General features: G+C 38.4%; 2 protein-coding genes and 1 non-coding gene across 9 annotated transcripts in view; 1 reads left to right on the top strand and 2 right to left on the bottom strand.

Moving 5' to 3' along the window:
* PIR (pirin) overlaps positions 1-10925 on the bottom strand; it is a 134708-nt gene extending 123783 nt beyond the window's left edge. The window contains exon 1 of one of the 3 annotated variants that reach the window (XM_021007437.2): positions 10813-10925. In XM_021007437.2, coding sequence (XP_020863096.1) covers positions 10813-10850 — 38 coding nt within the window. In that variant the 5' untranslated portion in view covers positions 10851-10925. The remainder of the gene's footprint in view (positions 1-10812) is intronic. The other 2 variants (XM_078146096.1, XM_021007431.2) reach the window with 2 other exon arrangements.
* Positions 1-15069, top strand: part of BMX (BMX non-receptor tyrosine kinase) — a 77028-nt gene that overhangs the window by 6151 nt on the left and 55808 nt on the right. For 4 of the 5 annotated variants that reach the window (XM_021007427.2, XM_021007426.2, XM_021007423.2 and 1 more), the window contains exons 2-4: positions 3715-3861; positions 5673-5777; positions 10715-10796. In XM_021007427.2, the coding sequence (XP_020863086.1) occupies positions 3715-3861; positions 5673-5777; positions 10715-10796 (334 nt within the window). Of the gene's footprint in view, positions 1-1583; positions 1691-3714; positions 3862-5672; positions 5778-10714; positions 10797-15069 lie in introns of those variants that run through there. The other variant, XM_078146095.1, reaches the window with a different exon arrangement.
* Positions 8738-8841, bottom strand: LOC144454644 (U6 spliceosomal RNA). Its single transcript, XR_013483154.1, has one exon. It is a non-coding gene; the product is annotated as a U6 spliceosomal RNA (small nuclear RNA).

Below are 15069 nucleotides of genomic sequence, written 5' to 3'. Positions count from 1 at the left end.
AAACACTAAACACAATTGTTACAACAATGTAAATGGAAAGAACAATTACAAATGAAGGTTGCAAAATTATTAAGAGTAAGCCAAAACCCAAAGAAGAGATAAAAGACCTCCTCTGACTCCTTTGCAGCTATGCCCTTCAATTAGGGTAGGAACATTGAACAAGTTGTCATTTTTTTTGATGTATTGATCAGTTTTGCTGAATTTTTCTCTTAAAAAGTTATTTGTGATAAATTAGGGATTCTTCCACATATCCCTTCAGGAGTCCATGGATAGATATCAGAGGGCTCATGACTTTAGATGGAAAAAATTGCATCTTTATTTTTCACTAATTTCTAACTGGAATATAGCATTTCCTTCAATTATTTAAAAATGTTATTCTGAGAAGGGATGTATTGGCTTCATCAGACTGTCAAAGGGATCCATGACACATGAATAGAAGATTAAGAATCCCGGTAATAAGATATTGCTCTCTGGAGTTCGGCAGGGGAAGGATGTAGGGGGAAATTCATAAAACAAAAGGTATTTATTAATAATTTTTTTTAAAAAAGAAGGTTCTAGATGTACCTGTGATTTAGTATCCAAGGAATGGGGAGAAGATGGGTTCAAAAGAGCCTAAAAACAATAATAAATTCAAAAAAATAAACTCCAGTGTTAGAACACATACTCTTCCCTTTGTCATTTAAAACCCTTCCCAACCTGGCTCCAGTCTACCTTTTTAGATATTATTTTTCCCCCACATGGTATATGATCTAGTCAAACTGGTCTTGTTGTTCCTCACACATAATGAGCCATCTCTGCGCCTTTGCCTTTCTTCTTCCCTTCTGTCTCCTATTCTCTGGATTCCTTCAAAACTCATGTAAAGTGCCTCCCGGTACATGAAGCCTTCGCTCAGTCGCCAGCTACTAGTCTCTTTGCTTCCCTTTGTATTCTACTTTGTATTCATTTCATATGAACTTTTATATATATACATATACACACACACACACACACACACACACACACACACACACACATCTGTTTCCTCAATAGACTATAAGCTCCTTGAGGGTAGGCACTGTTTCATTTTTGTCTGTGCCTGGCCCAGTGACTAGCACAAGATATGTAGTCCAATGTTTGTTGAGTAATTGAATTATTACTAGTTGTTGACTATGAGCAACTCTCTCTGAGTCTTGGTTTCCTAATCTGTAAAATGGAGTTAATAATATCTATATTTATATTTATTTTACGGTATTTTGTGAAATTCAACCATGATGATATATGCACAGTGCTTTGTCAATTCTAAAGCATCGTATAAAATGTCAACTATTTTTATTATTAATCCAGTGGGAGAATCAGAACTGTGCATGCATATTTTTGAACTTTGAATTTCTTAGCCCTCCTCTACTGTAGCCCAGCCCTAGGCACTACCTAACTCTGTTTATGCCAGTAATACATAAGCCCTCCATATCTGGGACCTAGCCCGGGACCCATTTTTCCCCCTCCTGCTCTTAGCCCTGGGCAGAACAATGCTCCTGCTTCCTGATTTGGGTGATAAGCAAAATGCAAATACGTTCTTTCTAATCCATTTTCCTGGCCCACTCAGTAAGAAGAGGAATGACAGGTTATTGAGCAGGACTTCTTTAAAGCTTGCAAATTAAGGCAAAGGACATAGCCTCACACTTTCTTCCTCATAAGAACTACCATGAACAAGGTAAGAGCTTCCACATCTTCAAGGGTCTAGAAAGGTCTATTTGATCATTGATCAGAGGTGCCAAAGGAATGCTACTCCTTGATAGTTAAGGCAAAGGAAAAAATCAGAAAGTTTGGGCCTGTCATTCATTGCTTGCTACTTTTCTTTATCTAGACTGAAAATTCAGTGTCAGAATTTTTCAAGTTCTCTTGTGTCCTGAATCAGTCCTGATTGATGGGATAGTTTGAATTATTTAACTTCCCAGCTGTAAAATTTGGTCAAGCAAGAGAACATGAAAATTTGCTTTAAAGGAACACTTGAAAAATTAATGCTTTATACTCCAGATCAAAGATTCTTAACCTAGTGTCTGTGATTTTGGTTTATCTATTTTTAAAAAATATTTTGATAAGTGCATTTCAATGTAATTGGTTTCCTTTGAAATCTTGTATATTTTATTTTATGCATTTAACGTCACTATTCGGTGGAAGGGCCCATAGGCTTCACCAGACTACTAAAGGGGACCATGGCACAGAAAGTTTGGTCTAGATTCAAATGTGTCTGGGTGTTAGGACCCCAGTTTGTAAAAACGAAGAATTTTCTTGAGTTATGACAACTTCCTTGGTAATCCTTTGCTTTTGTATGACATTTTGTACTTCTCATAGCTCTTTCCCACAAATTATCTAATTTGGTGCTAGTATGTTCTTTAAATTGGATATATACATGCTTAATGCTCTTAATTCTTTCCAAGGAATCTGGAAATAATGTAAAAAGAAACTAACATAAAAAAAGTTTGTTCGTATAAGTGAAAATGAGGTCATGTCTGCAAAACAACGGCATTGTGTTATTTTTGGTCAAAATATTCAGATAAATGGTGGTAGATTAAATAGACGATAGAGTTTCAATTGACTGGATAATTCAGGTTAAGTTATTGATCTGGTCCCACATTGCTGGCAAAGTCTTATTATTTAGCAATAAGGATTAATAATTAGAGCTCCTTCCAAAAGGAATGGGCTGCCCCAGGAGTTAGTAGTTTCTCCCTCCTTGGAAGCCTTCAGTTATAGGCTGGATTTATCATTTATCTGTTATAGAAAAATGGGGGGGTTCCTTTGAAAGTTTGGGTTGGGCTAGCTGGCTAGCAAAGTCCTCTCAATTCTATATAGTTTAATATCCATTATTATATTTGTATGAATTAAAAAGCAAATGCAGAAATTGTTTAATGTTTCTCTACCTAATACAGAGACTATTTGTCACCACTATGGAGGAGGTCCTTATATAGGTATTATATTATAGACATATCATATATGTCTATAATATATGTGCGTATGTATGTGTTGTTGTTGTTGTTGTTGTTGTTGTTGTTGAATTGTTTCAGTCATATTTGACTCTTTAGGACCCCATCTGGGGCTTTCTTGGCAGGGATACTGGAGTGGTTTGCCATTTCCTTCTCCAGCTCATTTTACAGATGAGGAAACTGAAGCAAGTTAGAGTTAAATGACTCGCCCAGGGTCACACAGCTAGTTAAGTGTCCAAGGACAAATTTGAACTCAGTTTTTCCTGACTCTAGGGCAGGTACTCTATACACTGTGCCACCTAGCTGCTCTTGTATGTATGTATACGTATGTAAGTGTAGATATGTATTTGTATGTATATATCTATGTCTATCTACATGTAATATATATTTATATAAAGAGAGAGACAGAGAGAGACAGAGAGAGAAAGAGAGAGAGAGAGAAAGAGAGAGAGAGAGAGAAGAGAGAGAGAGAGAGAGAGAGAGAGAGAGAGAAAGAGACAGAATGATCATTGATTTGCATTGATGGAGAAATTTGCTTTACTGAGAGTTCTCAAAGGCCTAGATCACAAAGAATAACACATAAAAAACCCAGAAACTATCCTAAATATTAACATATTTTAATATTTATATAGTTCTCATAAAAGCACCTTTGAATGAGAAATCTGTATAGGGAGAAAAAAACACGATAAAGGTTAAAGTAGAACATGACTAGATTTTAATAAATGCTATTTTAAATGATTTCCTATTTCTTTAGGATGATGAGATGGACAAAAAAACTATCTTAGAAGAACTTCTCCTAAAGAAGTCACAACAAAAGAAGAAAATGTCACCAAACAATTACAAAGAAAGACTTTTTGTCCTGACAAAAACAAACCTCTCCTACTATGATTATGATAAGATGGTAAGCCTATTTTTTTTAGGGTTCGTTTTTTTTTATGATTTCACGTTATTTTTGCTAAGCTGAAGTATCATCCTTGGGTATGGCTGTTGAATTTCTTAATCTGCACAGCAAAGATGATCTCAAATTCCTTTACTATATTACTTTTTTAGGATCAAAATTAATTTAAGTTAATTTTAAAGCAATATAATACAGTGGAAAGGATTTTGGCTCTAGAGTCAGAAGAACTGGGTTTAAATCCCATCTCTGGCACCTGTGAGATGTTGGGAAAGACACATAACCTCTCCAGGACTCAGTTTTTTCAATGACAGGATAGGCTCTGAGACCTTTTATAGTGCTAGATCTATGATTCACTGGTCTTAAAATTCTGTTTAATTTCTCCTAATCAGAACATTGGCTATTCTTTCATAATTTAAAATTATAAAACCACTAAGATATAACAATATCAAAATGAGAGGATTGGAATTCTGATATTTGTGGCATTAACTATTAATTCTTGTGGGTAGGTTAACTACTGGGTTCAAATTTTCTAAATGTATTGATTGCTACTTAGTTATTTTGTTGGGAATTTTAACTAGAGTTTTCTCTCTGTCGACTATTATCACCAACTTAATTGATTAGCTGATGCTGACATCTCAGCATATATTTTTACTGCTTTTCCCGCATCAGGGAAGCCTTTTGAAACCCTCTTGAAACTAGCCCTAGAAGAAAATGCTTATTTAATTGAATTGAATTGATTCAAGGAACTCTTAAGAGCGGGCAGTTCTTTGGGGTGGGGAGGTTCAAAAGGCTCAATTCCCAGCATAAAGCCGATACAAAGAGAAGAGGAAAAGGGAAACTAAACAATTTCCCAGCTTCTTGTGAGCCCCTTCACTATGTATTATTTTATTTGAATGCAATTCCCAGAATGTCACACACACAAGTTCAAGTGCAAGTCTATAATATATTCTAAATGCAAATATAATACATATTTGAATTATATGCCCCTTTGTTCTCTATTACTGTCCACAGTAGCATGAAATATAACTGTTTTCAAAATCATTTTTCCTATTGTTGTGAATTCACTGTTTTTGTGAAAAGGGTTGTTGAACAATTCAAAATCAGCTTCATCAAGTCAGCTCAATCGTAGATGCCAACAGCCATCCTTTTACTCGTACACTTGTAGGTTTTAAGCACATTTTGTTACGGCTTCCTTTCAAAAAGAAGCATAGAAAAAATCTATTATAAGTTTGTTACACAGTTTTACTCACTTGTATTTGTCCTTTGCTCCCAAAGCTAGAACATCTTTTAGATTGGGAAGAATTTTTTGACCTCTTAAGAAGGGGTCTATTTAATTAGCAAAAAATAGTGATAATAGTAATAGTAACCACCACTAACATCATCATCCTAATCATTTTCATCATCTCCAAACTGTGTTGAATGAAAACCTTTTGTAATACAGAGATCTAGTGGACAACCTCAAAACCATATGGGAACAGGATAAGGTCCATGTCATTCCTGTTATCCTGTCCATTATTGGAGTACCCCAAAGGTGCTTTCAGTGGGCCTACAGAAGAACAGTTTATGTCTCAGTAGTTTTATTCAGTTTTTTAAAAATAGCTGTTTTATCCACTTGCACAATAGTTCACAGATCATTAAATATAAAAATATGTTAGAAGACTAGTGATTTGTCCTAGGAATACTTTTGCTTGACATTGAAAAAGCTGAAAAGAATCAGGTGATAATGATAATTTAAAAAGAAACTTGGTTTTTTATTCTTTGCACATAATGGTAAATCATACCCAGGTATTGTATATTTTTGTTTTGGGATTTAGAAAAGAGGCAGCAAGAAAGGATCAATTGATATTAAGAAAATTCGATGTGTTGAAAGAGTGAATCTTGAGGAGCAAACCCCCGTGGAGAGACAATATCCATTTCAGGTAATGTCAAGTCAATCATGAAATCTAATGGAGAGATCGTTAATCTCTCTCTATCCCTCGAAGCAAAGTTTTCTGGGATAAGGAACAGCTCAGCAAGATGCTTATTGAGGATTGTGTTCAAATTTGGGCGGTCTGAGAAGGCATTTTCCTGGCTGGGAGTAGGGAGGAGGAATGAGAACCCTAGGGGGTTCCCTGTGCTTTTCTACTTAACCAGGGATGAAAAAATAGGAATGACAAAGCCAACCACTCATAGAAGTCCTTTCTTGAAACCCAATATTTGCACCCGTTTGCCTGCTTTGTGGAGGCTCTCGGTCTCCACATCCACTCCCCCATGCAGACCAGTCTGAAATAACAGGGGTCTTGTGCAGGAAGGCCAGGAGAGCTTGAGCCAGCTTGAATCAGCTCATGAGAGATGATTGTTAAGTTTTCAGTGTGAGCATTTATAACTTAGAAATTATCACACACTGCAAATCAGGGCTTGATTTATTGTTTTATTGGTTGTCTAGATTTAAGAAAGTGATGAAAAAAATGTTAATAATTCAGACTGAACTTAAAAGTGTGTTGTGGGTACATTTTTCTTCCTCCAGAGAGCTGGTTATTAAATATTTATTGACATACCCCTGAGGGAAGCAAACTTAAAACAGTGAGGTAAACAAAAACACTTGGAGAATCATCTATGGGGAATTATCTTTCCATCCTATAACCCTGGGATTCCTTACCTCTTAGGCATCATGGATCCCTTTGGCAGTCTGGTGAAACTTATGGGCCCTTTCTTAGTATAATGTTTATTTGCCTACATGCATAATTGAAAGAAATGCTGAATTTCAGCTGGAGGTTAGCAAAAATAATGATGTGATTTCCCCCCCACTTAAGTTGATAGACTCCCTCAAATCGATCCAGGGACCTCTTGGGAGTCTGTGAACTCTAGGTTAAGAACCCCTGCTATAACCTATGGGAGCAGTGTTGTGGCTGTAATTCAGTTGGAAAAACATGTATTCAATATTTGCTAAGGGCAGGTTATGGTGCTAGGAGAAGTATACATAATAAGTGCAAAGTGCAATGAGGTGTTTAAAATAAGAGAAATTGCTTTAACAGAGGAGGGGGGAGGAAAAAATATGTAAGGGAAATTAGGTTGGCTACATCTAGAGGAGAACCAGTCTTTTTTCCAGCAATATCCTAAGTTTTCAATCTAGAAGGGAATGTAGAGATTATCTAGTTCAAATCTTGTTTTAAAAACAAAAAAACTGAGACTCAGAAAAATAAAAATGTGGAACTTTTCAAAGTTCACTTTGACAGTGGGATGTTTCTGTGATGTCATCCATGTGGGTATTTGTTTCAATTGTAAAGACATGAACTTATTCAACCTTTTGGTCTTTGGCTCTTCTTGTCCATGCTATCTAATAAATCCTTCACAGGGTGTTCCTTCCTCCACCCTCAGCCCCTCCACCATGATGGTGGGCTTTGTCAAAATATCATGATATTGCATGGATACCACATGGGCTATCTGTCAACTAGTTTTTTTTGTTTTTGTTTTTTGGCAAAGCAATCAGGCTTAAGTGACTTGCCCAGGGCCACACAGGATAACCTGAAACATTAATTTTTTTTTGTGGAAAACATAAAGAATTTGAATGCAGGATTTTATGTAGATATTTTTATATCTGCCTTGTTGATTGCTAAGTGTAACAGTCTGATCATGGCATTGAATAAACACGTCTTTAAAAATAGGAAATGCTAATAGGCTGAGGGAATGTCTGTTCCTTTTTTCCTGTATGTATATGGTCACTATAATCCATTTCCCATATTTCAGAATTAATAGTTTATTTACATAAGTAAGCTTGGAATGGTCTCAATTATATTCTACATCTTACCATTTTATTCTTTTTTTTTCTAATTGACATTGTTTTTTTGCTCTAATAAATCTGTAGTTTGATTTATGCCTGTTCAGATACTCCTTTTTATAATTTTATTTGTCTACCTCCTCCAACATTATATTCGTATGAGACACCAGTGTGATTGTAAGTCAAAAAAATCTTTAGCTTCATTAAAAGAGGATTAGTTTTCAGGAATAGGGAAGGGATAGTACCACTGTACTCTGACCTCATCAGACATTATCTGGAATATTGTGTTTAGTTCTAGAGGCCATGGTTTAAGGAGGACATTGATAAGGTGGAATGTCCACAAGACAACCAGAATGGTGAATGGCCTTGGACTCAAGTCCATGCCCTGTCAAGATCAGTTAAGGGAAGTCCATACATTTAGCCTGAAGTTAAAGATTCTGAGGTCATATGATAGCTGGCTTCAAGTACGGGAAAGGCTATCACCTAGAAGAGGAATTAGACACATTCTGTTTGGCAGCAGGTAGGTACATAGCAAGAGATGAAAGGTTCAAAGAGATCAATTTAGGCTTGATATCAGATCAAACTTCCCAACATTATGGCTTTCCAAAAGCGGAGTGGACTGACTGGAGAAGCAGTTGGCTTCTCTTCCTTGGAGGTGCTCACTCAGAGACTATATGACCACTTGTTAGATAAAGTAGAGTGGGGATCTTTTTACTGTATGGGTTGCACTAGAATGGTTACTGGGGCTTTTCAACCCTCAAATTCTGAGATCCTGTAAATTTTGCATTTTTTTTTTGGAGCAGCCTCTGACTTTGCATTGACTAGAAGAGGTCACAAAGAGTCAGACATGACTGAAACCACTGAACAACAACAATGAAATATTAAAACATTTTCACTTTACTGGGAGGGACTTAAAATCTTTGTAGGATTTTTCTACTACCTTGTTTTTTACAAAATCCTGATTTTGCTACTTAAGATCTGTATGATCTTCGCCAAATTACTTAATCTCTTCTGGTCTTTGGCTGGAGATCATGTCACTCCTCCGCTCTATAAATTCCAGTGGCTCCTTATTACCTCCAGGATCAAATACAAGTTCTTCTTGTTTAGTTCTTTTTTAAAAAAATGCACATGGAATGCTTCACGAATGTGTGTCATCCTTAAAAAAAAGGCCATGTTAATATTCTCTGCAGTGTTACAATTTTAATATAAGTACTAGCAAAGAAAGCTCTCTTTTGCTTTTAAAACTCTTCATCTAATGGCCTCTTTCTTTCTTTCAAGTTTCTCCTCATACTCTAAGATGGTCACTGTTCACTGGTCTTCTTGGGGCTGCTCACATCCATTCTACTTCCTGACTATCTTTTCATTGGCTGTCCCTCATGTCTCTCTCTCTCTCTCTCTCTCTCTCTCCTCTCTCTCTCTCTCTCTCTCTCTCTCTCTCTCTCTCTGTCTCTCTCTGTCTTCTTCTCCCTCTGTCTCTCTCCGTCTCTCACTTTCTGTCTCTGTTTCTCTGTTTCTCTCTCTCTCACATGCGTTCTCCTCCTCTTTCTCCCTCTCTGTCTCCCTTTCTCTCCTCCCTCTCTTTGCCTCTCTGTCTCTGTCTCACTCTCTCTCTGTCTCCTCCCCTCTTTTTCTCTCCCTCTCTCTCACATAAGCTCAACTATCTTCACAGTGACATTCTTACAAATCTTATGTGATGTGAGATCATCATCAAGTATTTCATGAAATGATGTTTCTTCTTGTTTTTGAATGTATAGAAAACCCCAGCCCTGCAAATTTCTGAATTTTATTCTTCATGGAAAACTTCACAACCTTCCTCCCATTTAGCTCCAGCTTCCTTTTGGTTTCATTTACAGTGAGAACACAAAAGACTAATGTGACTCAGTTCCTTTACAGGGACTCAACCTATGGTCCATAAACTTGTTTTAAAAAAAAATTCTTAATAGCTATATTTCAATATAATTGGTTTCCTTTGTTATCCTGTGTGTTTTATATAGTTAAAAATATTTTTCTGAGAAGGGGTTCATGGGCTTCATCACACTTGTCAAAGAGGTTCTGACACACACAAAACAATTAAATAGCCTAAAATTTGTGATTCTTAGCACCCTGTGACCACTTTTTCTCCACTGGGCCATCACTGTCACTATATTTACAGGAAAGGGACTCAGAGGAGTGGGGACCATTTTGTGTTTTCCTTGGTCCTATAGGCTACAGTGCCAAAATAAATAATCACCAATTAATCACCTGCCTACTAGAGATGAGAGTCTCTTTAATTAGAAAGGTGGATCCTCAAAAAATAGATACTGTTTCTGAGACCATACTCAGAGCTTTCTCAATCAATCAACCATCCATCAGTGAGCATTTGTTAATCACCTAAAATATTCCAGGCACAATGCTAGGCACTGAGGGTTCAAAGATGAAAACAAACAAATAAATAAATAACCCCTGCCCTCAAGAAGCTTATACTGTACTCCAAAAATGATAGAATCAGCTAGACCTTTTGCTTCACTGACATAGCCTTAGAGAACTCATCATCACCTTCACAGCATAATGAGGCATTGGAATAGAACTCTGTAAGATCTAGTAAGATCCAAATCCTCAGACTCCAATTTCAGTGTTCCTGTTTTCAGTACCATATTTATGTTTATTTTTTTATACATGACTAAACATTATCAGTAATGTAGCTTGCATCTGGTTATCATATTACTTTTTTAAAATAAAAAACTTGAGGGTGCAGTGGATAGAGCACCAGGCCTGGAGTCAGGAGGACCTGAGGTCAAATCTGGCCTCAGACAAGACACTTGACACTTACTAGCTTTGTGCCCCTGGGCAAGTCACATAACCCCCACTGACTCACCCCCTAAAAAATAAACAAACAAACAAATAAACAATAAAAACTTGAAAAGGTTTGGAATTTCTTTTTTATGAATTAAAAAAAGTTTCTAGATTTTTTTCTGTAAACCTCCTTCAAAGCTAGTATGTGTTTTATAATATCTAGCTTTCTCAGAGAAATCTCATAGCTAACAAATACAGAGAGCCCCAGGGGTAAAATACAGTGTAAGCATATTTATCAGTACCAGCTTTCTCTCTCTCTCTTTACAGATTGTTTATAAAGATGGCCTTCTCTACGTTTATGCATCAAATGAAGAGAGCCGAAGTCAGTGGCTAAAAGCCCTTCAGAAAGGTACCATTACACTTACCTTCTATGAATCAGGGTTGCAAAATCAAGACATGGCATTGATGGAATTGATCCTAATTTTGGTCATTTCCCTCACAATGCATGTCACTCTCAGTCTCATTTTGCATTTTCAGTGAAACAGAAGGAAGGTTTAGCTGACCAGATGCCTTTTTTTTTTTCTCACTGCTCAGAAGAGTGAGGCTAGTTACATTCTATCCACATGCCTATCTTTCTTTCAGAACCCAAGGGCAAAGTCCAGGCAGGGAACCGTGCCAAGCCATACAGCAAACCATATGGCCCAATCCCTGGGCCTCATACCTTTGTCTCTCTCCATTGCTTTGTTTATACTATTTCATTTGATCCTCACAGCTCCCACAAGGTGGGTGCTATCATTTTTTCTATTTTAAAGATGAGAGAAATGAAGGTGAAAAAATAAATGCCTTGCCAAAGGCATTTTCTGAGGCAGAACTGGAAGGGAAAAAAAGGTGGCAATTAGCAGAGAGATGGACAGAGGGCATTTCAGGCATAAAGGACAGTGTTCACAAAGGCACAGAGAGAGGAGAGGCCAGGGAAAGTTTAGGGAACCACAAATGATTCAGCTGGGCTGCATCACAAAGAGCAGAAAGGTGAGGGCCATAACATTTGCCTGGGAAGGTAGACTGGAGAGGTGCTATAGAGATCCTTGAATGCCAAAGCAATGGAGTCAAATACAAATCCATGGTCAATGGGGAGCCTTTAAGCTTTTTGAGCCAGAAAGTAAGGTCCTCAGGCCTGTGCTTTAGGAAAATTACCTTGGCAGGGATTGAAGAATTAGATTAGAGAGGGCTGAGACTGGGAGCAGGAAGACCAATTAAGAGACTAAAATAACACCAGGCAAGAAGTGATAAGACCTCAGCTAAGGGAGTATGGAGGATCGGGAGTGTAGAAAGAGGGAGTAGAAAGGAAAGGATGGATTCTAGAGATAAAACAAATGCCTTGTCCAAGCTCTGTAAGAGACAACTCCTTTTGTCCCAGACCCAGGCAGCTAAGGCCTGGAAAGGAATCTTGTATGCTGCTTCAGATACATCACTTCATAATGCAGTGGAAAGAGCACTGAATCTGTAGTCAGGAGACCTGGGTTCAAATACTGATTTTGCTACTTATGATCTGTGTGATCTTTGGCAAATTACTTAACCTCTTCTGGTCTTTGGTTGGAGATCATGCCACTCCTCTACTCCATAAGCTGCAGTGACTCCTAATTACCTTCAGGATCAAACATAAATTCTTCTGCTTAACTCTTTTTAAAAAATATGCATATGGAATGCTTCACAAATGTGCATTCATCCTTTAAAAAGGGCCATGTTAATATTCTCTGCAGTCTTACAATTTTCTTCTTTTGGCTAGCCAATGGGGTTAAGTGACGTGCCCAGGGTGACACAGCTAATAAGTATTATGTGTCTGAGGCCGGATTTGAACTCAGGTCCTCCTGAATCCAGGGCTGGTGCTCTATCCACTGCACCACCTAGCTGTGCCCAAGAGTGTTACAATTTTAGTATAAGTACTGGCAAAGCAAGCTCTCTGTTTTGCTTTTTAAAACCCTTCATATAATGGTCTCTTTCTTTCTTTCCAATCTCTCCTCATACTCTAATATCCAGCATCACTGGTCTTCTTGGGGCTGCTCACATCCATTCTTCTTCCTGACTCTCTGTCTTTTCATTGGCTATCCCCCATTCCTCTCTCTCTCTCTCTCTCTCTCTCTCTCTCTCTCTCTCTCTCTCTCTCTCTCTCTGTCTCTCTGTCTCTGCCTGTCTCTCTCTATCTCTATCTCTGTCTCTCTCTCCTTCTTTCTCACTCTTCCTCCCCGATTCTCTCTTCTTCTGTCTCTTTCTCTGTCTCTCTCTCTGTCTGTCTGTGTCTCTCTGTGTCTCTCTGTCTCTGTCCCTCTCTGTGTCTCTCTGTCTCACTCTCTCTGTCTCCTCCCCTGTTTTTCTCTCCCTCTCTCTCCCCTTCTCTGTTTCTCTTTGTCCTGTCTCTCTCCCTCTTCCTCTCTGTCTCTTTCTCTCTCTTCCTCCCCCATTCTCTCTCCCTCTGTCTGTCTGTCTGTCTGTCTGTCTGTCTGTCTGTCTCTCTCTCTCTCTCTCTCTCTCTCTCTCTCTCTCTGTCTCTCTCAATCTGTCTCACTCTCTGTCTCCTCCCCTCTTTTTCTCTCCCTCTTTTTCTCTCCCTCTGTGTCTCTCTTTCTTCTCTCTGCCTCTCTGCATCTCACTGTCTCTGTCCCTCTCTCTCTCTCTCTCCCCCTCTCTCTCTCCCCCTCTCTGTCTCTCTTTCTCTGTCCTGTCTCTCTCCCTCTTCCTCTCTGTCTCTTTCTCTCTCTGTCTCCCTTTCTCTGTCCTGTCTCTCTCCCTCTTCCTCTCTGTCTCTTTCTCTCTCTGTCTCTCTCAATCCTCTCTCTCTTCTCTCTCTTTCCTCTTCCTAGGTTCCCTGACTTCTTTCAAGGCTCAGCCCTAATCCTTCTTCTACAGGTCTGTACTAGTCCCACCAATTATTGGTACCTTCCTTCTGAGACCATCTTCCATTGTGTATATCTTGTATGTACGTAGTTATTTGTATATTGTCTCCTCTCTTAGAATGTGAGCTCCCACAGGGCAAAGAAATGTTTTTGGCTTTCCTTGTGTCCTCAGCCCTCAGCACAGTGCTTGGGACCTAGTAAACATTTAATGAGTGCTTACTGACTGAATGACTGTCTGACCACTAAAATGAGATGGTTGGGCCAGATTTTCAGACTGTTGGAATTGAGAGAGAGCTTAGAGATCATATATTCCAAAAGTTCTTAACCTAGTGCCCATGAACTCATTAAAATTTTTTGTGATTATTTAAATATGATTGATTTTCTTTCTTTTTCAATTATTCTGAGAAGGATTCCAGAGCTTTTACCAAACTGCCAGAGGGGTCCATGAGACAAAAAGGGTTAAAAACCACTGGTCTAGTCCATTTTATAGATCTAGAAACTGAGGCTCAGAGGAGTTAAACAACCACTTGAGGCTACAGTGACCAGGTTGGAACTCAGATTTCTCCAAGCCAATCATACTACATGAGTAATGTGACTATCCTAAGACCTTTGCTTTAAATCTGTCCCCAAATGGGAGGAAACAAGGTATCATATAGCTCCCTTATGGCCACAGTAGATACCTAGCAGGTTGTTCACCAACATTTACTGGTGACATCGTGAAGGGCTCTACATCAAGGGCTGCCTACATGATTGTCGTTGTTCATCCTTCATTTTCAAAGAGGACCGATAACATCATGGGTGATGTCTTGACTTGCACATGAATTGGATTTAGGTGAGACAAGGCTGTGCAGAGTCATCAGCCTCACTCTCTCCTCCAGAGTCATCTAAGTTCAGTGGCAGGACAAAAGTCAAGACTGCTAGCAACGGCTTAGGATGCAATGAATGATCTTAGCATCTTTGATACTGTCTCAGTGTCTTTTGATAGATAGATAGATAGATAGATAGATAGATAGATAGATAGATAGATAGATGTGATACAGGATGATTTCTAAGATCCCTTCCAACTCTAAAGCTATAATCTTATGAGTGCTAAGGGGCCTACAAAATGTACTCCTCAGTAGGGCAGGGGCAGGGGTTTTGCCAACAGTAGAGCTGATTGCATTCCACATCTGGTAAGACATGAGTTCCTGGAGAGCAGGAATTTTTTGGTTCTGGTATCTACATCCTAACCCTCAGTACAGTATTTCTCACATAGTAGGCATTTAATAAATGTTAAATTGAGTTGAATTGTTGCATTACTACAATATTTCTTACGTAGTACACATTTAATGAATGTTAAATTGAATTGAATTGCTGCATTACCACTTGGGGGCAGCTTCTGGTCATACCCAAACATTCCTCCGTCAGATTTTTCCAGTACAGCATAATCAGATAGCATGGACAAGGTAGTTAGCCTAGTGAAGAACTATTTCTTTCATCTGGGAGGTGACAAAAGGAGAGAGGAAGAAGAGAGAGGGAAACTACTCTTCCAGCCCCATTTAATACCATAACAGGAGTCCAATAAACAAGATCAGGCCTGCATTTAGATAGAATAGGTGATCACTTACTTGGTGTGATTTAGGGGACTCAAGGAAGGCTCCTTTACTCAGAAATATCTTTTCTACCTAGAGGTTCTAGTACCAGAAGTTTCATAATTAGAGATGAACTATTTTGAATTAAACCTGTCTTTGCCCCTTGACTTCTTCTGAAGTGTGAACATTATTGAAAGTGGTAAGCTATTAAGTCACTCAC

The sequence above is a fragment of the Phascolarctos cinereus genome, unplaced genomic scaffold, assembly GCF_003287225.1.
Source record: "Phascolarctos cinereus isolate Bilbo 61053 unplaced genomic scaffold, phaCin_HiC Scaffold_726;HRSCAF=1367, whole genome shotgun sequence".
NCBI classification, from domain to species: domain Eukaryota; kingdom Metazoa; phylum Chordata; class Mammalia; order Diprotodontia; family Phascolarctidae; genus Phascolarctos; species Phascolarctos cinereus.
This window is presented reverse-complemented; position numbering and strand designations above follow the sequence as displayed.